Source organism: Saccharomyces cerevisiae, chromosome XIII (assembly GCF_000146045.2).
Source record: "Saccharomyces cerevisiae S288C chromosome XIII, complete sequence".
Taxonomy (NCBI): domain Eukaryota; kingdom Fungi; phylum Ascomycota; class Saccharomycetes; order Saccharomycetales; family Saccharomycetaceae; genus Saccharomyces; species Saccharomyces cerevisiae.
In genome coordinates this window covers 707,008-731,725 of record NC_001145.3, presented here as the reverse complement: position 1 = coordinate 731,725, position 24,718 = coordinate 707,008, and the positions used below count along the sequence as shown (strand labels likewise).

The window sequence follows — 24,718 nt, the reverse complement described above, 5'->3', positions numbered from 1 at the left end:
AATAGAAAACATATCAATTCCAGTGCGTAAGAGGTTTCCATATGCTTTTCATTTTGCTAAACAGATATTAAACAGGGTTTAAGGCAAAAAACGTAAATCCCAACAATATGTATTACGCAGTTACTGAGAATATTCAATCCTGAACTCTGTTGTTAAACTCTTTTATAAATATCCTGCTCGTTATTTATAGTGCTATTATTTGTGTATGATTTTTCAACTACATAATTGGTAAGTACATATAGGAAAACATTATTCTGGCCAGATGGATGCTTGTTTCTGGGCTTACTTTATTCAACAAATTATTAGTAGACGTAAACTTACTTGTTGCCGCGGTACATATTTCACCATTAGAGAGTTTATTGTCACTACATTGGCCAGTCATTCAATGCCCGCGTGCAAAGTGATCTAAGTCGTTTCTGATTCCGAAAAATTTTGAAAAATTTTAAGATGAGATGAGCTAAACCCTTCTATACATTAGCAGCAACTGAAGAAAGCTCAGTAAGGTTCGTCTATTCATTTTTATTTAAAGCTATTAGTATCTACTACTACAGTCTGAATCAAGGACCGTTTAATATAAAAAACACACCTGTACTGTTGCAAAAATGGTAGCTTCCACCAAAAGAAAGAGAGATGAAGATTTTCCACTTTCGAGGGAAGACTCCACAAAGCAGCCCTCTACCTCATCATTAGTAAGGAACACTGAGGAAGTCTCTTTTCCAAGGGGTGGTGCGTCTGCTTTGACTCCTTTAGAACTGAAACAAGTTGCTAACGAAGCTGCAAGTGATGTGTTATTTGGTAATGAAAGTGTCAAAGCATCTGAACCAGCAAGTAGACCCTTGAAAAAGAAGAAGACAACAAAGAAATCCACTTCTAAAGATTCCGAGGCCTCATCAGCAAACTCTGATGAAGCTAGAGCTGGACTAATTGAACATGTCAACTTTAAAACGTTGAAGAATGGCTCTTCTTTGCTTGGTCAGATTTCTGCTATCACTAAACAAGATTTATGTATAACATTCACAGACGGAATTTCTGGTTATGTGAACCTAACACATATCTCAGAAGAATTTACTTCGATTTTGGAAGATCTGGATGAAGATATGGATAGTGATACTGATGCTGCTGATGAGAAAAAATCCAAAGTTGAAGATGCAGAATACGAATCGTCCGACGACGAAGATGAAAAATTAGATAAATCTAATGAATTACCTAATTTAAGAAGGTACTTTCACATTGGTCAATGGCTAAGATGCTCTGTCATCAAGAATACCTCTTTAGAACCATCAACTAAGAAATCCAAAAAGAAGAGAATAGAGTTAACCATCGAACCTTCATCCGTCAACATATACGCAGATGAAGATTTGGTTAAATCCACGTCTATTCAATGCGCGGTCAAATCCATCGAGGATCACGGTGCTACCTTAGATGTTGGTCTGCCAGGCTTTACAGGGTTCATTGCTAAGAAGGATTTTGGCAATTTTGAAAAATTATTGCCGGGGGCTGTTTTCTTAGGTAATATCACCAAAAAATCCGACAGATCAATTGTTGTAAATACAGACTTTTCGGACAAGAAAAACAAAATTACTCAAATCTCCTCAATTGATGCCATTATCCCTGGTCAAATCGTCGACTTATTGTGTGAATCAATCACTAAAAATGGTATTGCCGGTAAAGTTTTTGGGTTAGTATCCGGTGTTGTCAACGTATCACATTTAAGAACATTTTCCGAAGAAGATTTAAAGCATAAATTTGTTATTGGTTCTAGTATTAGATGCCGAATTATTGCTTGTTTAGAAAACAAAAGCGGTGACAAGGTCTTGATTTTGTCAAACCTTCCACACATTTTAAAACTAGAAGACGCTTTGAGATCTACTGAAGGTCTTGATGCATTCCCTATCGGCTACACATTTGAATCATGCAGCATTAAAGGGCGTGATTCCGAATATCTATACTTAGCATTGGATGATGATAGATTAGGTAAAGTACATTCTTCAAGAGTTGGTGAAATTGAAAATTCAGAAAATTTAAGTTCCAGGGTCCTTGGTTATAGCCCTGTTGATGACATTTATCAATTGTCCACTGATCCAAAATACCTAAAATTAAAGTATCTAAGAACAAATGATATTCCAATCGGAGAATTATTACCAAGTTGTGAAATAACTTCCGTCTCTAGTTCAGGTATTGAATTGAAGATATTTAACGGGCAATTTAAGGCTTCTGTTCCACCATTACACATTTCAGATACCAGGCTAGTTTATCCAGAAAGGAAGTTCAAGATAGGTTCTAAGGTTAAAGGTAGAGTTATATCAGTTAATTCAAGAGGTAATGTGCATGTCACTTTGAAAAAATCATTAGTTAATATTGAAGACAACGAATTACCACTGGTTTCCACTTATGAAAACGCCAAAAATATCAAAGAAAAAAATGAAAAGACTTTAGCAACTATTCAAGTTTTCAAACCAAATGGTTGCATCATTTCCTTTTTTGGTGGTTTATCGGGATTTTTACCTAATTCTGAGATCTCAGAAGTCTTTGTGAAGAGACCAGAAGAACATTTAAGACTCGGTCAAACAGTAATAGTAAAACTTCTTGACGTCGATGCTGACAGGAGGAGAATTATTGCCACATGCAAAGTTTCAAATGAACAGGCTGCCCAACAAAAAGATACCATTGAAAATATTGTTCCAGGCAGAACAATCATTACTGTCCATGTTATCGAAAAAACCAAAGATTCTGTTATTGTTGAAATTCCTGATGTTGGCTTGCGTGGTGTCATCTACGTTGGTCATCTCTCTGATTCCAGAATTGAACAAAATAGGGCTCAGTTGAAAAAGCTCAGAATCGGCACTGAACTGACTGGTTTGGTAATTGATAAAGATACAAGAACCCGCGTTTTCAATATGTCCCTCAAAAGTTCTCTGATTAAAGACGCTAAAAAGGAGACTCTTCCATTAACATATGATGATGTTAAGGATCTAAATAAAGATGTACCAATGCACGCTTACATTAAATCCATTTCTGATAAGGGTCTCTTTGTTGCATTTAACGGTAAGTTCATTGGGTTGGTTTTACCAAGTTACGCTGTTGATAGTAGGGATATTGATATCAGCAAGGCGTTTTATATTAACCAATCCGTTACCGTCTATTTATTAAGAACAGACGACAAAAACCAGAAATTCCTATTATCTCTAAAAGCTCCAAAGGTCAAAGAAGAGAAGAAGAAAGTTGAATCTAATATCGAAGATCCTGTTGATTCGTCTATCAAAAGCTGGGACGATTTGTCTATTGGTAGTATTGTTAAAGCAAAAATCAAGAGCGTCAAGAAAAATCAATTGAATGTTATTTTAGCGGCAAATTTGCATGGCAGAGTGGACATTGCTGAAGTGTTTGACACGTATGAAGAAATTACAGATAAGAAACAGCCGTTGAGTAATTACAAAAAAGACGATGTCATCAAGGTAAAAATCATAGGTAATCACGATGTCAAGAGCCATAAGTTCTTGCCGATTACACACAAAATCTCAAAGGCTAGCGTTTTGGAATTATCCATGAAACCATCAGAATTAAAATCTAAGGAAGTGCACACAAAAAGTCTTGAGGAAATCAACATTGGGCAAGAGTTAACTGGCTTTGTCAACAATTCATCAGGTAACCACCTATGGCTAACAATTTCTCCAGTTTTGAAGGCGAGAATTTCTCTACTAGATTTAGCTGATAACGATTCAAATTTTTCAGAAAATATTGAATCTGTTTTCCCATTAGGTTCAGCCCTCCAAGTGAAAGTTGCCTCTATTGACCGCGAGCATGGCTTTGTCAATGCCATTGGAAAGAGTCATGTTGACATAAATATGTCCACAATTAAAGTTGGTGATGAATTGCCAGGTCGTGTTCTAAAAATAGCTGAAAAGTATGTTTTGTTAGACCTTGGTAACAAAGTGACTGGTATTTCCTTTATTACGGATGCGTTAAATGATTTCTCCCTAACATTGAAGGAAGCTTTTGAAGACAAAATTAACAACGTCATTCCAACTACCGTTTTATCTGTTGATGAACAGAATAAGAAAATTGAACTATCCCTTCGTCCTGCTACTGCAAAAACTCGTTCGATCAAATCTCATGAAGATTTGAAGCAAGGCGAGATTGTAGATGGTATTGTTAAGAATGTGAATGACAAAGGTATTTTTGTTTACTTGAGTAGGAAAGTTGAAGCCTTTGTCCCTGTTAGTAAACTATCTGATTCTTACTTGAAGGAATGGAAGAAGTTTTACAAGCCTATGCAATACGTTTTGGGAAAAGTCGTTACATGCGATGAAGATTCTCGTATTTCTCTAACCCTAAGAGAATCCGAAATAAATGGTGATTTAAAGGTTCTAAAGACCTATTCAGACATTAAGGCTGGTGATGTTTTCGAGGGTACAATTAAAAGCGTCACTGATTTTGGTGTTTTCGTCAAACTAGATAACACTGTTAATGTTACTGGTTTGGCACATATTACTGAAATTGCGGACAAAAAACCTGAAGATCTTTCTGCCTTGTTTGGTGTTGGGGACAGAGTAAAAGCTATTGTTTTGAAAACAAATCCAGAAAAAAAACAAATTTCATTGAGCTTGAAAGCGTCTCATTTCTCTAAAGAAGCCGAATTGGCTTCTACTACCACCACCACTACTACTGTGGATCAACTGGAAAAGGAGGATGAAGATGAAGTCATGGCAGATGCTGGCTTCAACGATTCCGACAGCGAATCTGATATCGGAGACCAAAACACCGAAGTTGCCGATAGGAAGCCTGAAACATCTTCGGATGGGCTATCCTTGAGTGCTGGTTTTGATTGGACTGCTTCCATTTTGGATCAAGCGCAAGAAGAAGAAGAGTCTGACCAAGATCAAGAAGACTTTACTGAAAATAAGAAACACAAGCACAAGAGAAGAAAGGAAAATGTTGTTCAGGATAAGACCATTGATATCAACACTAGGGCACCAGAATCTGTTGCCGATTTTGAACGTCTACTTATCGGTAATCCAAATTCGTCCGTAGTGTGGATGAACTATATGGCTTTCCAACTACAACTGAGTGAGATCGAGAAGGCTCGAGAGCTCGCAGAACGTGCGCTAAAGACCATCAACTTCAGAGAAGAAGCCGAGAAGTTGAATATTTGGATTGCAATGCTGAATTTAGAAAATACTTTTGGTACCGAAGAAACTTTAGAAGAAGTGTTTAGCAGGGCTTGTCAGTATATGGACTCATATACTATTCATACAAAACTGCTTGGTATTTATGAAATAAGTGAAAAGTTCGACAAAGCAGCAGAATTATTCAAAGCTACAGCTAAGAAATTTGGCGGCGAGAAAGTTTCTATCTGGGTATCGTGGGGTGATTTTTTGATCAGCCACAATGAAGAGCAAGAGGCACGTACTATTTTAGGTAATGCTTTGAAGGCCCTACCAAAGCGTAATCATATCGAGGTTGTCCGCAAGTTTGCTCAATTAGAATTTGCAAAGGGTGACCCAGAAAGGGGTCGGTCATTATTCGAAGGTTTGGTTGCTGATGCGCCAAAGAGAATTGACCTGTGGAACGTTTACGTAGACCAGGAAGTGAAGGCAAAAGATAAGAAGAAGGTGGAAGATTTATTTGAGAGAATAATAACCAAAAAAATAACAAGGAAGCAGGCTAAGTTTTTCTTTAATAAATGGTTACAATTTGAGGAATCTGAAGGTGACGAAAAGACCATTGAATACGTTAAAGCTAAAGCTACTGAGTATGTCGCTAGCCATGAATCTCAAAAAGCAGACGAATAATTCCTGATGGATTTTTAACTGTAAAGTAATATAAATGGCTAAGTTTGTAAAGTATATTTGTAAAGTACATAGAATGTAAAGTTTCAAGAAGCAATTTCTATCGATCAATTTAGCTTTGACGGTTCGTAGAGCTCCTTTTCTTAAAGTTTTAGTTCCGCTTCTCGCTTCTTGATTACAAGATGGTTCCGTGTTAACGAAGATTGAGTTCTATGTATTTTTTATATTCACACGCTAAAATCACATATTTATTAAATAATGAAGTAAATTTTAAAAGCACTTTTTTCAACCAGAGTGCTCTGTTTGATACATATCAACAAAATCCATTAAAATATCTGGTTTGAAAGGCCACTCCATGAATAATTTCGTTAGATATATAAACTCGTCATTTGTCAAATCAATCGGACACTTTTTTAGCAGATCTTTGTCAGTGATTCTACTATTAAAATATTGTTGGCCACCATGTCCCAGCGAGTCCATGACAGTATTCAAGGGTGTTCTTTTCAAAATCATTAAGTGCCTCGTGACATAATCCCAATTATCTACGTCAAAATCGAAGTCAATTGGGTCCATTTCTACTAACGCAATTGGCTTTCCCTTTGTAGGCCATATTTCCGCAGCACTAAATAAAATGGGATCCCATTCTTCTATGCATTGACTATCAAATCCCTTCAATTCATTTGCGTCTGATATGGCAATGAGTTTAGTATCTGTAAATGCCTCCCTTACTACTGAACATTTGGATCTAGAATGCATGCCTGGCCTAGCTAGAAGTTTTCTAGCTGTTGTGCTTGGCATCCATAATAACATCTTTACTTTACCAAACCTATACAACCAGTTCTTGTTTCCAATACAGGACAGCCACTGCATTATAAGACCTTCAGAACCCTCCCCCGTCACATTAGCAACGGTTAGAAATTTATCATTAATATGATCTGAGGATTGAACTTCAGGAACAAATATTCGCTCTTCGTCAATTAGATTCGAGTAGGTTGACCAGTCATATGGATCTCTTTTTAGAATTTGCAATGGAGACCCTTCGAATTTTGCATTCAGAAACTTGTAGAGACTTGAGCGTTTTTCTAATAAAGAATATTGCCTGGGGCAATATTTATTATAAAAAATAGCTGATTGTATACCAACACCAGGGTAGAGGTCAAGTACTTTCAATTCTTCTGGATGTTTATACGTTTTAGTTAAATCCAGCTTATCAAAGATTTTATTGTATACTGTTGGATTCCATAAATATTTGAAACCATAAAAGAACTTAAGTTTGGAGATATCTTTAATACCAGGGATTGGAACAGACATAGTTGCTGAGCCTTCTTACTTCAAAGAATGGTATTGACTGACGTAGTAACCGCATTTGTAAAGTTTCATCTCTATTATCATCATACAATAATATCGCTGTTATTCGGCCGATGAGAACAGTAAATAAAATTTCAAGACAAAACTTGCTAGCAAAAATAATAAAAGCGAGAAGAATAGGAAGAACTACATAAACAAGAGACAGTGTTACCATTCAAATTAGTCGCAATAATCGACGTAAATATGGCTGTTATAAGAATTAAAAAACCCAGAGGACCAGGAGAGAAGGATCAACCATTAGAAGGCGAGCCTAAACTAAAGAGAATTCGCATAAAGACAAAGGTAACTGATGAAGATATCAAACCAAAGCCTAAATTAAAGATAAACCTAAAGAAAAAGAAAGAGAGTGCTGACGGCAAAGAGAAGAAGAATTCATTGAAGTTAAAGTTAAACTTGAAAAAAAATGAAGAACCAGTTAAGAAGATACACAAGGCGCCAAAGCTACGTCTCAAACCTATTAGAATTCCTGGGGAAGCGTACGACTCAGAAGCCTCTGATATTGAAGATGACCCTCTCATAGAGAGTGGTGTGATATTAAGGATACTTCCAGACATACAGTTAGAGTTTGTAAAAAATTCGTTAGAATCAGGTGATTATTCTGGGATAAGTATCAAGTGGAAAAACGAGAGACACGCTGTCGTAACAATAAACGATGTAATGTATGGTGCCATTCTAGTAGATTTGCCTACAGTTATAGAAGTGAACAAGAGCGTCGATAGAAAAAACCTCCTGAAGACATTTGACGTATCACAAATGCTACTATGCATAAGACCTATACAAGAAGAGGAAGAAGTATATGCCCTAGAAGCCCCTGATACAGAAGATCTGGTTGTTAAGCATTTTGAAGGCATAGAGGATGAAATTTGGGAGAATAAAGAAACCTTCTTAAAAGGATACAATGGTGCGCCTTTAAGTGATATGGAGGCTAAACATTTGAAAGAAATAGCTTTGAAGGGCTATGACTACAAACATGGAATATCACCACCTTTGTACAATGTTCGAAATAGACGATTTAGACGGAAAATGGACCCTAATGAAATAGACTATGTAGAAAAAGTGGTTGATATGCTTTTGAAGCAAGATAAACAGGCAGAAGAGGTCAGCTATGATCTGGTTGATAAAAGTGAACTGCAAGCGAGGCAAGAGCGTGTTTCTAGTTGGGAAAATTTCAAAGAGGAGCCTGGAGAGCCTTTATCTAGACCTGCTTTAAAGAAAGAAGAGATACACACAATTGCTTCGGCAGTAGGAAAACAAGGTGCAGAAGAAGAGGGAGAAGAAGGAATGGAAGAAGAAGAAGAGGAGGATCTTGACCTAGGCGCTGCTTTTGAAAGTGAAGAGGAAGGTAGCGGTGCCGAGGGAGACAAGGAGCAACAACAAGAGGAAGTCGGTGATGAGGTGGATCAAGACACAGGCGGAGAAGATGATGACGATGATGACGACGGTGACATTGAAGCTGCTGGTGGGGAAAGTGAATCTGATGACGAAAAAGACGAAAACAGACAGCACACTGAATTACTTGCGGACGAATTGAACGAACTAGAGACCACCCTGGCCCATACCAAGCATAAATTAAGTAAAGCCACGAATCCTCTTTTGAAAAGCAGGTTCATAGATAGCATTAAAAAGCTCGAGAAGGAGGCTGAACTAAAACGTAAGCAGTTACAACAAACCGAAGATTCTGTCCAGAAACAACATCAACATCGCTCTGACGCAGAAACTGCAAATAACGTCGAGGAAGAAGAAGAGGAAGAGGAAGAAGAAGAGGAAGAGGATGAAGTGGACGAAGACGAGGAGGATGACGAAGAAAACGATGAGGACGAGGATAATGTGCATGAACGGGAACACATACAAGAGAACAAGGTGGTGCGCGAACTTGATGAAGCCCCCGCAGAGGAAACACTCGACCAGAACGATCTCGATATGATGATGCTATTTGGTGCAGAGGGTGATGAGTAAGTTCTCTTTATCATCTATATATTACTCTTATACACTATACGACTCTACTCTATGACGTATAGCATTGATATATATTAAGGCACGACACCGATTTTTCTTATCGGAGCGATATAAAAAGCTGAAGAAAGGAGGATAGATGAAACAGCATGGCGCATAGAAAGTGTTCAAGCTCACTAGTAAAGGCGGGAAATAGAACATTGAGAACGTATTTTGATAATGTCCCAAGGTAGAAAAGCTGCAGAAAGATTGGCTAAGAAGACTGTCCTCATTACAGGTGCATCTGCTGGTATTGGTAAGGCGACCGCATTAGAGTACTTGGAGGCATCCAATGGTGATATGAAACTGATCTTGGCTGCTAGAAGATTAGAAAAGCTCGAGGAATTGAAGAAGACCATTGATCAAGAGTTTCCAAACGCAAAAGTTCATGTGGCCCAGCTGGATATCACTCAAGCAGAAAAAATCAAGCCCTTCATTGAAAACTTGCCACAAGAGTTCAAGGATATTGACATTCTGGTGAACAATGCCGGAAAGGCTCTTGGCAGTGACCGTGTGGGCCAGATCGCAACGGAGGATATCCAGGACGTGTTTGACACCAACGTCACGGCTTTAATCAATATCACACAAGCTGTACTGCCCATATTCCAAGCCAAGAATTCAGGAGATATTGTAAATTTGGGTTCAATCGCTGGCAGAGACGCATACCCAACAGGTTCTATCTATTGTGCCTCTAAGTTTGCCGTGGGGGCGTTCACTGATAGTTTGAGAAAGGAGCTCATCAACACTAAAATTAGAGTCATTCTAATTGCACCAGGGCTAGTCGAGACTGAATTTTCACTAGTTAGATACAGAGGTAACGAGGAACAAGCCAAGAATGTTTACAAGGATACTACCCCATTGATGGCTGATGACGTGGCTGATCTGATCGTCTATGCAACTTCCAGAAAACAAAATACTGTAATTGCAGACACTTTAATCTTTCCAACAAACCAAGCGTCACCTCATCATATCTTCCGTGGATAAACCTAGCTAAACTAAGTAAATCTGTATACTTTTTATACATGTAAGACTTTTTAGCTATTTCATTCTTCCCTGAACCGTTTTGCGCGATTCTACGGAATATACCGGCGAAATAAAAGAGATAAACTTATGGATCCTCAAATAGAGGATGAACAGATGTGAAGAAGAAACGAGCTTAATTATATCTTCGCCATGATAACTAAATACTTCAGTAAGGTAATTGTCAGGTTTAATCCCTTTGGCAAGGAAGGTATGTATTTTTTTTCGCTCTGTTATTCGTTCTCCTTACCTTTGGCCATCATGATTTAAAGATTTGGCTAAACTAGGCTGAGGTAGGCTCGAACCGATCTATCACAAATACTAACAGCAAATGATATGGTCATATCATTGATTTCAGCGAAAGTTGCTAGGTTAGTACTTGCTGCCATTCCACCAACGCAACGAAACATGGGCACGCAGATTCAATCGGAAATTATCTCAGATTACAATAAAGTCAAGCCTCTTGTGAAAGTAACCTACAAGGACAAAAAAGAAATGGAAGTCGATCCATCAAACATGAACTTTCAGGAATTAGCCAATCATTTCGACCGTCACTCGAAACAGCTGGATCTCAAACATATGTTGGAAATGCATTGAGAAAATAAAGGCATCTACAAATCTCATTGTAGGCATGCACGTTTCTAATATTCTAACAAAAACAAAGTCAGAGTTCACAAGCAAGCCTGTAAATAATATATATGCAATTACACAAACGTATAGATAGATATACCCAACCAAACTGACTTAAGGTTTAAATAGTATGGCCAATCGAATAGAACCCAAACATTATAGCCATATTAAATTACTCTTTACGCTTGTAAGGAAGACAATGTGGAAACAACATTAAGAGAATGCAGACAATTGACGCAAGTTGTACCTGCTCAGATCCGATAAAACTCGACTATGGACTATCCTGATCCAGACACAATAAGGATTTTAATTACTACAGATAATCATGTGGGTTACAACGAAAATGATCCCATTACTGGCGATGATTCTTGGAAAACTTTCCATGAAGTCATGATGCTGGCCAAAAATAACAACGTAGACATGGTTGTACAGTCCGGTGATCTTTTTCACGTGAATAAGCCTTCCAAGAAGTCACTCTACCAAGTACTGAAGACTTTGAGATTATGTTGCATGGGTGACAAGCCTTGCGAGTTAGAATTATTGAGCGATCCCTCACAAGTTTTTCACTACGATGAATTTACCAACGTTAACTATGAGGACCCCAACTTTAATATTTCTATTCCCGTATTCGGCATATCAGGTAATCATGATGATGCGTCGGGGGACTCACTGTTGTGTCCTATGGATATACTTCATGCGACTGGTCTAATAAATCATTTCGGGAAAGTCATCGAATCTGATAAAATAAAAGTCGTGCCATTATTATTTCAGAAAGGGTCCACTAAGTTAGCATTGTACGGATTAGCCGCTGTTCGTGATGAAAGGTTATTTAGAACTTTTAAGGATGGTGGTGTCACTTTTGAAGTACCGACTATGCGAGAAGGTGAATGGTTTAATTTAATGTGCGTCCATCAAAATCATACAGGTCACACGAATACTGCATTTTTACCTGAACAGTTCTTGCCAGATTTCCTGGATATGGTGATATGGGGTCATGAACATGAGTGTATTCCGAATCTCGTACACAATCCAATTAAAAATTTTGATGTATTACAACCAGGTTCATCTGTAGCTACTTCACTTTGTGAGGCTGAGGCACAACCCAAGTATGTCTTTATCCTTGACATAAAGTATGGAGAAGCACCAAAAATGACACCTATTCCTCTTGAGACTATACGGACATTCAAAATGAAATCCATTTCGTTACAAGATGTTCCCCATTTGAGGCCTCACGATAAAGATGCTACGTCTAAGTATCTTATTGAACAAGTTGAAGAAATGATCCGCGACGCTAATGAGGAAACTAAACAAAAATTAGCGGACGATGGTGAAGGTGACATGGTTGCGGAATTACCGAAACCATTGATCAGATTACGTGTTGATTATAGTGCACCCTCCAATACACAATCCCCAATAGATTACCAAGTTGAAAACCCGCGTAGATTTAGCAATCGATTTGTGGGACGTGTTGCTAACGGTAATAACGTTGTGCAGTTTTATAAAAAAAGGTCACCTGTAACTAGATCAAAAAAATCCGGTATAAATGGAACAAGCATCAGTGATAGAGATGTTGAGAAACTTTTCAGCGAAAGTGGCGGTGAACTAGAAGTTCAAACTTTGGTTAATGATCTCTTGAACAAAATGCAACTATCTTTATTACCAGAAGTTGGTTTGAATGAAGCAGTAAAGAAGTTTGTAGATAAAGATGAGAAAACAGCTCTTAAAGAATTTATTAGCCATGAAATATCGAACGAAGTTGGAATATTATCTACGAATGAAGAATTTCTGAGAACAGATGATGCAGAGGAAATGAAAGCGCTTATAAAACAGGTTAAGCGTGCTAACAGTGTTAGGCCGACTCCCCCTAAAGAAAATGATGAGACAAATTTCGCATTCAATGGTAATGGGCTAGATTCCTTCCGGTCTAGTAATAGAGAAGTAAGAACTGGATCTCCAGACATTACCCAATCACATGTTGATAATGAATCAAGAATAACCCATATTAGTCAAGCGGAAAGCAGTAAGCCAACGAGCAAACCCAAACGAGTGCGAACTGCAACGAAAAAGAAAATTCCTGCTTTTTCAGACTCAACTGTCATATCCGATGCAGAAAATGAACTCGGTGATAATAACGATGCTCAAGATGATGTTGATATTGATGAGAATGACATAATTATGGTCAGTACTGACGAAGAGGACGCTAGTTATGGTTTACTTAATGGTCGAAAAACAAAAACAAAGACTCGTCCTGCTGCGAGCACCAAAACCGCTTCCAGAAGGGGAAAAGGAAGAGCATCAAGGACGCCAAAGACGGATATTCTTGGAAGTCTCCTTGCTAAGAAAAGAAAATAGTTGTACTTGATCCCTATATTATATTATATCCTATTTATAACCAAGGGCTTGCCTTCGCGAACAACAAGGTATGCCATTTTGAGAGGAGCAAATTTGCATTCTAAATTCATGATAATGATATGTTCTTTAATTATTACTATATATAAACTCACTTAGTTTTCCAGCCTTTGCTCTTTTGTTCGTATAGCAAGGAATGAAAAAAAAAAATCCTGAATAAACGTCATAGTAATTTTCTTCCTTAGTTAGATACAAAGGATTTTGAAATACAGTATATGCACAATCGCAACTCATTAAGAGCATAGGAAAGTATTCAATTTAAAGAAAAACATGATGGAAACGATGATATAGAAAAAAGAACGGAAGCAAGCGTTAACTGTGATAGGAATATGCATAGCTTTTTCTTCTTTTTTGTTTTATTATTATTGTTGAATGCTATTTGCTGAATCAATTTACTTGACGAATGGTGTAGAATAATAAATATGCCTGTTCCTTTAAAACCTCTTCTTGAGATATAGAGGAGACCATGGAATCATTGAATTTAAACCATTGCCCTCCAGAAATTTTACAAAATGCAATATAATGTCCCTCATTAACCGTCCCCTTGTGGGAAACAATACCGATTAATTCGTAAATAATGTCTGGAACCTTGCCATTTTCAGAATGCTTATCTTTTTCCTTCGTTGAACAGTAATTTTTCATATTTAAATAAGTTGGAAATTCAATAAAATCGTCTAGTTTTCTGTTACTTCCATTAAGTAGGTGTTCGAATCTTTTCAATTGCAAAACCAAAACCGATGGTAATTTGTGTATGCCTAGTTGCTTTATTGCATCTTGAGTGCTGTTACACTCCCCACAATGATAGTTGAAATCCTTCAACTGTTCTTTTTTATGGAAACTGTCAAGACATTCATAAAGTTTTTTCTTATCCTTGATATCCAGAGAAAGATCCAAGAATGGATCAATGGTTGTCTTTGAATTATTTTGACAGCCTGGACACACAATAGAACTTTCCAAGGAGCCCTCAAACACAGTATGCACTATGCATTCACACTGCTTATTATTTGCTCTGCTGACTTCCTTGGCATTTGGCAAATCAAGAACATAGCTTTGGTGGATTTGGTTAATTATAAACTGCCAAAATTCATGAGCATCTTGTTGTGAATACCCTGCTAGATTTTGATTGATTTTCCAGGCACAAGTTAAAAGATATATGAATCCGGTTTGCCGATTAGTAGATGTAGATGACGAAGAAGCTTGCTTTGTATTCAGCGCTCCATAAAGTTCATGAACAATTTTATCGAGTGCACATGAAAAACATTTATCTGGAGAACGCACTTTACAATTATTAGAATGAATTTGACTCATTGAGTGCCTAATAAAGTAAGGGTTATGGATTAGACATTGGAGAATACTACTCATGAAACAAGTGGATCCCATGTTGATCAGGCCAGAAAGCCCATCTCTTCTTTCCATGCTAGGAACCATGGTCTTTGTGCACACGTCGTCCCAATACTTCGCTAGGATAGCATCGTTAATCAGATCGATATTCCCTATATAGTCCTCACATTTGAAGCAAAATAAAAGGCCATTATTTGAGTTGATACCAAATATGTGACCAATCTGTTTACTGTGAGAGAGAAAATGCGAATGGTTCCAACATCCACAAAATCCACATTGTAGACACATGAAAGTTGCACCAGAGTTTATTTCGTGGCATGTACCACATTTCATGGTGTTTAAGAATTTTTCCTTGGGTACGGAATGATTTAATATATACCTGGCAGCATTGCACGTTTTTAGAACCCCATCTTTAGACTTTTCATTCTGAAATACTTGCTGTATATGTGGACAAATGCTCATAATTATTAATAACAAATAAAAAAAGCAGGGTTTCAAGTAGGACGACGAGGACCGAAGCTGTAGTTTTCCCTTTTGATCCGATCAATAAATAGTATTCAAAATTATGACAGCCAGTTGAAAGAAATGGACTAACTGGTCTCAAAAGAAAACCTTTATTATTATCCGTAAAATATCTTTTTAGAATTAATCAGGTCCACTAATATAATCCCTTTGCTATTACGACAGCTTTCTAGCCCATATACAATATAAATTATTGATGCTTTTTACACACTATAATCGAGGATTTTTTTTCACTTGAAAAATTCAAAGAAAAGCAAAAAAAGGAAGAATAGAGAAGAAAAAAAAGGTATAAGTGAAGAAAGAATGTGCAATACTACAAGACTATAAGATTTAATAGCTGTAACCATGACGAAGAATGTATTGATGTTACATGGGCTTGCGCAGTCAGGTGACTACTTTGCCTCTAAGACAAAGGGGTTTCGCGCCGAAATGGAAAAGTTAGGATATAAACTCTACTATCCAACAGCACCCAATGAATTTCCCCCAGCTGATGTTCCTGATTTCTTGGGTGAGGTAATTGCTGATGCACCTGGGGATGGTGAGAATACCGGTGTGCTTGCGTGGCTAGAGAATGACCCTTCCACCGGTGGCTATTTCATACCGCAGACGACAATCGACTATTTACACAATTATGTCCTTGAAAATGGTCCATTTGCAGGTATTGTAGGATTTAGTCAAGGAGCCGGTGTAGCTGGATACCTAGCAACGGATTTCAATGGTTTGTTGGGCCTTACAACAGAAGAACAGCCGCCGCTAGAATTTTTCATGGCGGTCAGTGGTTTCAGGTTCCAACCACAACAGTATCAAGAACAGTACGACCTGCATCCAATATCGGTCCCATCTCTACATGTTCAAGGAGAACTTGACACTATCACAGAGCCGGCCAAAGTGCAAGGCCTATATAACTCTTGTACGGAAGACTCTCGCACTTTACTAATGCACTCTGGGGGCCACTTTGTGCCGAACTCAAGAGGGTTTGTGAGAAAAGTGGCTCAATGGCTCCAGCAGTTGACCTGAGGCAAGTATATATAGCACGTAATCTTCACATAATCTTCACATACATATTTATACATGATTAAATCCTCCGGGTAATAATACGTCAAATTAACTTAACTACCGATACGATGCTTCATTATGATAACGATAACAATGGCATCTATAAATGATTTTATTCCTCGTTAGGCCAGTATTAGGGCAGTAAAGACTGTAATGACCAGTACAAGAACGTTGAGATACGCACAGGTTGCCTGTGCTTGTATCTGGTGTCTTTTTTCAGCTGGTATTATCTTTGGATTTGCTGCTTTGAAACCTATTTTAATTTCAGAAGGTGTATACCATGAATTGTGTGATCCTAAGGATGGTGATAGATTATTATGTACTGCACAGGATCTGAAATTAAATTTTATATTTGCTCTCAGTGCTACTGTAACAAACATCATGGCCCTTCCTGTCGGTAAGATTTTGGATATGTATGGACCTCGTGTCTGCGGAATAATAGGATCATGTCTCTTGTTCCTAGCAAGCGGTAATTTTATTTCTGCCAAGCATCTAGTGTCTCTTTGGGACCCATATCTTGTCGGTTACACGCTTTTGGCAGTTGCCGGTCCGTTCGTCTTCATTTCATGTTTTCAATTGGCAAATAGCTTCCCACAAAGATCAGGAACCGTATTGGCCCTACTAACAGGATCATTTGATTCGTCATCTGCGCTGTTTCTGTTATATAGGTTGTTATATCAAAACTGGTTTCCTACCTTGAACGTTTCCAGATTTTTCACCCTATATTTGATTGTTCCAGTGTTTATTCTTGCCTGTCAACTCACGATAATGCCTCATTCTTCCTACAAAACTGTCAATCACATTGCTAAGATCGCTGTGGAAGGTTTAGATGAAAACGGAAGACTCATCGAGGGTGATACAGGCTCCGGTATCATCCCTGATGAACAGGAACGTCAATCGTTGATTGCAATCGAGCGTGAAGAAGATAGTATCCCATCAAGGCCGCAGAGAAGGAAATCGGTATTGGAAACTTACGTTGAAGATAAGTTGCAGAAAAAGTCAGGCGGCATATTCGGAGTCTTGCATGGGAAATCCGCTTATGAACAAATAAAGAGTCCGTGGTTTTATTTAATGCTTTTATTTGCGCTTGTTGCCATGCTGAGGATAAACTATTTTATTGCTACCGTCAGAACACAAGAAGAATACTTATTAAATGATCCTGATTTAGCACTAAAATTGAATTCCATTTTTGATATGTTACTTCCACTTGGCGGTGCTGTTTCCATACCATTTATTGGGCTGCTCTTGGACCATACAGATACTTTGTCCACTCTCACAATATTGTTCACCACTTCTACCGCTATAGGTGTTTTTGGCTTGATTCCAAATTCATTCACTTGGAACTTAATAGGTATAGTACTTCTGGTAGTGTACAGACCATTTTATTACACAGTTGTTTCTGATTATTCTTCAAAAGTTTTTGGATTTGACACATTTGGTACTGTTTATGGGTTATTGTCCTGCATTTGTGGTATTTTCAACATGAGTCAAAACTTACTGGACAAATGGACACATACTACTTTCAACATGAATCCATTCCCAATAAACCTTACACTGGTAATCCTCACAGTCGTTTTTTCACTAACTTTAACATTTTACATACGATCTCAGATTTTGCCCAAGCCCGTGAATGAAAGAGGATTGTCCTCCAACTACCAAACTATCTGAGTGCACACTTTCAAGCTAACACGCACTTTATTTATATTTAAATGACATAAAGTTATATATCTAGAAAGTTTATTTATCGTTCTCAGTACCATCCTCATCCTAGTATGTATAGCTTGTACCCATTAAAAGAATTTTATCATGCCGCCGAAAGGAACAATTTCAAGTACTATCGGAAGATGAATGGTTAGATGTTAAGCGCTGTCACTTCAAACTTCACATTTATAAAGATGTCACATGGACCACTATTATCTACCTTAAGTTATTTATCAAGATAAGTTTCCGGATCTTTTTCTTTCCTAACACCCCAGTCAGCCTGAGTTACATCCAGCCATTGAACCTTAGAAAATCTTTTGTCATTAGCGGTTTGAGCCCTAAGATCAACATCTTGCTTAGTAATCACTGCAATGGCGTCATAACCACCAGCACCAGGTATTAAGCAAGTAAGAACTCCTTTTAAGGTCTGGCAATCATCCAATAAGCTAGTTTGTACGGGAGGTTCGATATCGGCACCAGATTCTTTAGTTATTTTTCTAAAGGAACGTCTAATTGTGGCAACTGCATCTCTAACTTCTGTGATTTCAGGATACTTTTGACAGGTACAGTCATTCCTCTCAAGAGACTCAAATATCTGATCGCTGTAATCGTCATGAGTCTCGTGTAAGCGATCTAGTTTAGATAGTCCATCCATAAATCTAGAATTTGCATGATCGAGTTCTGTATATATTTTCAAGCTTTCTGGCATATGCGAATCATACCAATTTTTTACCTTCTGGACCAGTTTTACTGTTTCTGAACCATTCTTAATATCGCCCATCCATAAAGTTAATCCCGAAGGTAAATGGTTACTTTTAATCGTAATATTCCAGTCTTCTTCATCAACCAAATGCGCCAGTTTACTGCCGTAAGTAGCACTTCCAATATCTGGCAAATTAGAGATTAATGCGGGTGGGAATCTTCTATATCTGATAGATCCATATGCTGCCGCCGCTACATCAAACCCGCTTCCAATTTTACCCTGAGCTTGACAATGAGCAACTTGTGCTAAATTATGAATAACTTCTCTATATTTGTCTACATTATTTTCCAGGTCCGATACAAAAAAGGAGGCCAAAGCTGTAGTTAAAACTGTGACTAAACCTGCCGAGGAGCCCAGCCCTGTTTTGGGAACTTCTTCAATTCTGTGCGAATGAAAACTCAATCTTCTGTTGCCACGATGTTCGGTAACGCTATCCTCCTGAGAATGGTAGGCATCATCAGAGAAAATATCAATAACGAACAAGTTTCTATTGCAGTAGTCGTCCATGTTAGGTTTAAAGTAGCTAAATACGTTAGCGATAACTTTTTCAATGAAAGGGTTCTTAGATCCGCCTATCGAAACAGGAATGAAGCCACTTTTAGGACTTATATGGTACAGCCACTCCCCATCTTTAAATTGTTTACTTTTCACACGCACTTCAAACTTATCAGACCCTTGCAATGAACCGTAAGGATGGGCTACAGCATGCATTCTTGCCGATAATCCGACTACAAATGCTTCATATTTTGTATCTAAAACTAAATATCCACCAGCTAGTAACGCTTTCCCTGGGGCACTGAAGGCTCTCAACTCTGACATTTCTCGAGGCAGCCGATTGATTTATTATGAGGCCTTCCAAGATGTTTTTTCACCTTTTTTGTTTTTCCATTCTTTATATAATCTTTCTTTCCATTCGACATGACGTTAACTCCGCCTTAAAACCGAACTTTTTTCCTTTTAGATCTCGTATAGAAAAACGCATCGCAATAATTATTACTATCTACATATTCCTGTATACAATTTGATTATTTGTCAACACTTGGATGCGTATTCTGTCCACGGCTTTTTGGCTCGTGCCCCCTACGCCTTTTAGTATTTGATGCGGCAGAACTGCCTTCTGTGATTTTTCTTTTCCGTCTTCTGCTGTTGTAGTTTCTTTTACGGCTTTTCTTTTTTGCTTTAGTTTTGTCCTTTTCGCGGTTTGTTTCCTCATCATTATTATTTTCTGGAGAACTTTTATCATTGATTAGTTCCATACTTGGTTTCTGTTCTTCAAGTACAGATTTTGAAGGCATTTCCTCCTGTTCTTCTTTAACTTCTACTTTAACAGGTATATCCACTGCTTGATGTTCGGGCTCCTCACCTTCATTTACTTTGATGTTAATGGAATTATCGTGTGGCTCATTATCAACATCGTGGCTAGATAAATGTTCTGATCTATCATCCAAAACGGATGTTACATTGGTTTTATCGTGTTTCTCAAGCGTGGTGGCGGGAATTTCATCATTAATTTCCATAGGGACTTCATTTGGCGTGTCTGAGAATATTTCATACACTTCCGGTGATGTTGGCGCACTCTTTTCAGCGGTAATATTTTCCGAATTTGAATAGGGATAAGAATCTGTCACTTCTTCCTTATCAGACGGAGGATCAGATGGAAGATCTGTGGACGGTATATTTCCGCGTTGCCTTTCATCATCATTCATTTTACTAGAAGCTGCTGTCTCTGTAGGGCCCTCTATTTCCAATTCGTACAACTCAGCTTCTTCTGGCTCTGAATTTAGTTCTTCTATTGACCTCTCCTGATTGTTTGATAGGTCCAGGTCTTCTTCATGTTCGGGGTGTTGAATGCTAATATCTAACTCCGAAAAAGTGTCTTCTTCAATTGCTCCAGCATATTTCTCATTAACGGACTTTTCAAACGTGAGATCCCGTTCACGGCTTGTATTAACTTCGTCTGATTCTTCTTGATTTTTTCCTCTCCTGGAATCTTCAATGAGCCTCTGAGAATAATTCTCTAGGTCACTTAGATTCTTTAGGAGTTGTTGTCTCTTAATATCATCGGGGGCATTACTGTGAATATTTGCTGATGTTATATCTCCATATATGGTATCAAATTCTTCTTCATTCTCGCTGTGGTCTTTCTTTTCGAAATGTTGCTCGGATTGTAAACCTTCAACTAGCGGCTCTTCCGACTTATGCAAATTTTCCTTGTCCTTTACTTGCTGTCGAAACACTTCGGAGTCCTCTTCATAAGCACCGTTTGTCGTGGGATCGATGTTTATCACACGAGAATTATTACCATTGTCATTATGTGCTTCTGCGGTAACTCCTCCGAGTATGACAGCTTCATCTTCATCGCTGTCTCTCTCTTTGCTACTTACACTTTTCATATTAACAGATGCATCGGTAGAATTCGACTTGTTAAAAATGTCTTGATTATAATCACCAATATCAACGTTATCATCACTCTCAGAATCCATAACATCAATTTTTTTCACGAATGATTCAGCTACGTCGACTACCTTACCCACTCCCTTAACTACAGCTCCAATAACACGAATTGGGGATGAAAAAATATTTGATCGATCAGATTCTGGCTTCAATGGTTCCACAGACTCAATTTCCGAACTGGACACCCGAATGTCCAAATTATGTTTTGCAGATCCCTCAACATTTTTTTCAGCTGTGGAGTCTTGGTCTCGGTCTGAATCAGAGCAAGCTTGGCTAACCTGATCATGCATATTGGTATTATTTTCCAGGGCTTTTGTGTTTTCAATGGTAGTTGCTCTTCTTTCAAAGAGCACTTCGTTGTGCGTTTTTTCCACGCACGACCTTTCTGGGATCTCCATATTATTTCCAATCGCATTCTCATCTATTCTTTCGATAATGGAAATGTGTGCTTCCTCCGTATCTGTATTCTGGATATAGTATTTTCTTTCACCAGCTTCGTAATTCGCTTGCGCCTCTTGATTGATGACGTCGGTGTGCATGTCTTTGTTCTGAACATTTACGGATGAACTGACATTGGCTTCGAAAAGTGTTTCTTCTTCGTGCACCTTATTAACTTTTTCATTTTCTGGTTCTACTATTCCGAGAGTATCCTTTTTTGTACCTTTAACTATATTTTCATTACTGCCTTCATCATTGCCTGGTTCTGGATCCGCATAATCTTGTTCATATGAATCCTCACTTTCCTCTTCATCAAGCTTATCAACTACTTCAGCTTTTGTAAGTTCCTTCTTGAGTGATTCGTCGTCTTCAAGATCACTATTTCTTACTTTATATTTAGTAGAAGAGAATTCAGTGTTGTCGTTGCTTTCTTGAAAATTGTCTGGCGAATCTGTTGAAAACGAAATTTGAGTTTTACTACCATCATCATTCTGTTTTACGCATTCATCGCCAGAAGACATCTCAGCTTCGTTCATATCCTTTTCACAGTATCTTAAATTTTCTTCTACATTTGAAGCCGTTTCAATTATGTCCTCGCAGGAAGAGTCTCCTGTAACGTTGGTATAATTAATCGCTGAAAAGTACTTTTCATCCGTGTTATCTTCAGTTGACTTGTCAGTACTGTTAGCCACGCCTGGAAAATTTTTACTTTGATTTTTATTTTCATCACCTGTATTTTCATTTTCAAAAGTAACGTTTTCCGTAGATTCATCCAAATCGCTCACCTGTTTAGTTTCCTTACTTGTGTGAAAAATGTTTGTGTGCCCAGATGTAGATGTCAAGCATGATTTCGTCACTCCAGCTTCCACAAATTCTGCATCCTTTTTGGTGAAAGCTGGGGCAAGGGCTGCTAACGTTGATTTCAGTAGGTCATGCTTCTTTTCGTAATCATCGTTCAACGAATTGAATGGGTCATTCATAAATGGTGAAGTGTACTCCACTTGCGGTGGCATGGCAACTGTGTTATCTTCGTAAGAAGTAGAACTATACACAGATTCAGAAATTACTACTTCATATTTCGGAGTTGTTTTGATTTCCATAAGAGGAACATCGGTAAGATTCTCTGATATAGCATCAGCGTCATCGAGTGAATAATAGATACTGTCTTCATTTCCTAATGATGAATTGTTAATCGTAGTATCTGTGGATAGTGGTACCAGTTCTTTTTCTGTAGAACCGTCCAGTTTCTTTTCAGAAACTTTTTCAACCTCTATTTCAACAGAAGATGAAAGATCACCTCGGTCTGTTTTTAAATTATTATTGTTTTCACCTGTGAAGTCCTTTAGGGGTATTTGCTCTTCGGATTCGTCTAAAGACCTGCCCGATAAGTTGCTTCCATTTGAGTGCCCTAAATAAGATTCGGATACCTGCTCCTCTTTTTGAGGGCAGTTCGAATTTCTACTTTGTTGGAATTGAAGCATAGCCCTTGCGGCGAGATCATACAAATTATCAGGGGAATGCTCGTGCAAATCACTTTCGACACTTTTTCCTGTTACGTCATAACCTTCAACATCGTTAATTTGATTTTCTCTTTCTACTATAGCAGGATCAGTTTCATTCTCCAAAACATTTTCCGAGTATTCACTTTTGTTGTTGTTTCCGTGAAAATTTTTGTCTAGAGAGCTTCTGATAATGTCATCTTTTTCAGGTTCTTCGTCATTTTCCTGTTGTTCCACTTTGTTCTTAGTATAAGCATCTTTAGCGAAACCTTGGTCTCTGCTTTCGCTGGTATTCTCAGTTTCTTCTGACGTGCTTTTTTCGTTTTTCATTTTATATTCAAAATCATCTTCACTTCCTTGTTCGCTTTCTTGTGCACTTTGGGATTCACTATCTGAAGATTCTATATCTTCTATTAGTTCCTTATCATCCAGTTCATGTTCATTATGGTGGTACACATTTTCAGCATTTGCTGAGTAACTTTCAGCTTGACTTTCTTCATCCTCGGACTCATCGTCAACTGAAATATTTACTGAACCGAAATCAAATGCACCGTCTTCTGAATATCTTTGATGGACTTTGTGCTCATCAGATTCATATTTTTCGATAACGGGGATCTTAGTATTATCTGTTCTAGGCTGCATGTATTTTGAAAAATCTACCGAATGTTCTGTTCCTTCTGCACCCTGACTTTCATCTTTTTCAGCATCGCTTTCCACATCAATGTCGTCTTCTAATTCCATTTCTACTCCCTCTGAATAATTCTGTCCTTCACTGGAATCAGAAGAACTAATTTGTGTAGCATTCTCTACATTTGCCTGTTCTTGCCCTATATTCTTTCTCTCAACTTGCCCCTCCTCTTCGGCATATTCATCATTCGATACATCTTGTAGTGCTCCTTCCTCTGCATATTCTTCATCTGATAATATCATTATTGAAGGACTACTTTGGCCGTCACTATTCTTTTCTTCTTCAGAGAGCTCGTATTCATCATTTTCAAGATCGAAATCTTTGATTAAAGATTGTTTACCTTCCAGATCTTCATCCTTATCGGAGTCGATATTTGAGGACGACTCGTCCTCAGCGTCCGGTAAGGGAGAACTTATGAAACTATCTAAGGGAATTTCATCATTATTTTGGAAAGAAGTATCCGTTCCGTATTGGCTCTTCCTGAGATCGATTAGTCGCTGATGAGATTTACTGTTTCCTGTGTACTTGTTCATTAAAGAGTCATGAAGCTGAAAACGTTGTCTTTCCTCCTCAAGACTACGCTCAAACAAGGCATCTTCCTTTTCTAGTGTAGTAAGTATACTTTTCCCCCTATTAATTAGAGAATCTACCCAGCTTAATGCCCTCGCACTATCTTCATGAAGGGATTTATTATGAATATGACTGCTTCGCCTGGAGGAAATAGATTCATGTAAAGTCGAGTGCTGAGTAGGCTTTGCTACTCTGTATTTATCATTGTGGACCCTTGAGTACCCATGTTGATCTTTCATTTTGGAATCCTCGTCCGCGTCAAGGAGAGATGACAGTATTTTCAGTTTTCTTCTTGGGGTCGTCAGTTTAAGTTTATTTGCCCTTGGAGTAAAGGTTTCTTTTTTTTTTGACATATTTTCACAGTATAGATTTATTGGTTCTTGTACTTAACCCCTTGGTGAATTTACAACGTGTTCAATATACTTGTCAATAGGACTAAAGACTTTCTCGCATTTTAAATTCCTTTGTTTTCACTTCT

The 24,718-nt window shown here is 38.0% G+C and overlaps 11 protein-coding genes across 11 annotated transcripts; 7 read left to right on the top strand and 4 right to left on the bottom strand.

Annotated features, from left to right (window-relative positions):
* Nucleotides 1-602: 602 nt before the first annotated feature.
* RRP5 (Rrp5p) lies at nt 603-5,792 on the top strand (the record flags this gene model as incomplete). Its single annotated transcript, NM_001182736.1, has 1 exon — nt 603-5,792. The coding sequence occupies one exon, from the start codon at nt 603-605 to the stop codon at nt 5,790-5,792; it is 5,190 nt and encodes a 1,729-aa protein (NP_013956.1).
* Nucleotides 5,793-6,074: 282 nt separating this feature from the next.
* MTF1 (RNA polymerase specificity factor) lies at nt 6,075-7,100 on the bottom strand (the record flags this gene model as incomplete). Its single annotated transcript, NM_001182735.1, has 1 exon — nt 6,075-7,100. The coding sequence occupies one exon, from the start codon at nt 7,098-7,100 to the stop codon at nt 6,075-6,077; it is 1,026 nt and encodes a 341-aa protein (NP_013955.1).
* Nucleotides 7,101-7,340: 240 nt separating this feature from the next.
* TAF7 (TATA-binding protein-associated factor TAF7) lies at nt 7,341-9,113 on the top strand (the record flags this gene model as incomplete). The annotated part of the gene is made up of 1 exon (NM_001182734.1): nt 7,341-9,113. One exon carries the CDS (start codon nt 7,341-7,343, stop codon nt 9,111-9,113), a length of 1,773 nt encoding a protein of 590 aa, NP_013954.1.
* Nucleotides 9,114-9,329: 216 nt separating this feature from the next.
* ORA1 (oxidoreductase) lies at nt 9,330-10,133 on the top strand (the record flags this gene model as incomplete). Its single annotated transcript, NM_001182733.1, has 1 exon — nt 9,330-10,133. One exon carries the CDS (start codon nt 9,330-9,332, stop codon nt 10,131-10,133), a length of 804 nt encoding a protein of 267 aa, NP_013953.1.
* A 189-nt stretch (nt 10,134-10,322) lies between these two features.
* Nucleotides 10,323-10,766, top strand: MRPL44 (mitochondrial 54S ribosomal protein YmL44; the record flags this gene model as incomplete). Its single annotated transcript, NM_001182732.1, has 2 exons — nt 10,323-10,380; nt 10,528-10,766. The coding sequence occupies 2 exons, from the start codon at nt 10,323-10,325 to the stop codon at nt 10,764-10,766; spliced, it is 297 nt and encodes a 98-aa protein (NP_013952.1).
* A 306-nt stretch (nt 10,767-11,072) lies between these two features.
* MRE11 (MRX complex nuclease subunit) lies at nt 11,073-13,151 on the top strand (the record flags this gene model as incomplete). Its single annotated transcript, NM_001182731.1, has 1 exon — nt 11,073-13,151. One exon carries the CDS (start codon nt 11,073-11,075, stop codon nt 13,149-13,151), a length of 2,079 nt encoding a protein of 692 aa, NP_013951.1.
* A 444-nt stretch (nt 13,152-13,595) lies between these two features.
* On the bottom strand, nt 13,596-15,011 carry UBP8 (ubiquitin-specific protease UBP8; the record flags this gene model as incomplete). Its single annotated transcript, NM_001182730.1, has 1 exon — nt 13,596-15,011. The coding sequence occupies one exon, from the start codon at nt 15,009-15,011 to the stop codon at nt 13,596-13,598; it is 1,416 nt and encodes a 471-aa protein (NP_013950.1).
* Nucleotides 15,012-15,416: 405 nt separating this feature from the next.
* FSH2 (putative serine hydrolase) lies at nt 15,417-16,088 on the top strand (the record flags this gene model as incomplete). Its single annotated transcript, NM_001182729.1, has 1 exon — nt 15,417-16,088. The coding sequence occupies one exon, from the start codon at nt 15,417-15,419 to the stop codon at nt 16,086-16,088; it is 672 nt and encodes a 223-aa protein (NP_013949.1).
* A 192-nt stretch (nt 16,089-16,280) lies between these two features.
* On the top strand, nt 16,281-17,795 carry FMP42 (Fmp42p; the record flags this gene model as incomplete). The annotated part of the gene is made up of 1 exon (NM_001182728.1): nt 16,281-17,795. The coding sequence occupies one exon, from the start codon at nt 16,281-16,283 to the stop codon at nt 17,793-17,795; it is 1,515 nt and encodes a 504-aa protein (NP_013948.1).
* A 259-nt stretch (nt 17,796-18,054) lies between these two features.
* ERG8 (phosphomevalonate kinase) lies at nt 18,055-19,410 on the bottom strand (the record flags this gene model as incomplete). Its single annotated transcript, NM_001182727.1, has 1 exon — nt 18,055-19,410. One exon carries the CDS (start codon nt 19,408-19,410, stop codon nt 18,055-18,057), a length of 1,356 nt encoding a protein of 451 aa, NP_013947.1.
* Nucleotides 19,411-19,616: 206 nt separating this feature from the next.
* ESC1 (Esc1p) lies at nt 19,617-24,593 on the bottom strand (the record flags this gene model as incomplete). The annotated part of the gene is made up of 1 exon (NM_001182726.1): nt 19,617-24,593. One exon carries the CDS (start codon nt 24,591-24,593, stop codon nt 19,617-19,619), a length of 4,977 nt encoding a protein of 1,658 aa, NP_013946.1.
* Nucleotides 24,594-24,718: the final 125 nt, after the last annotated feature.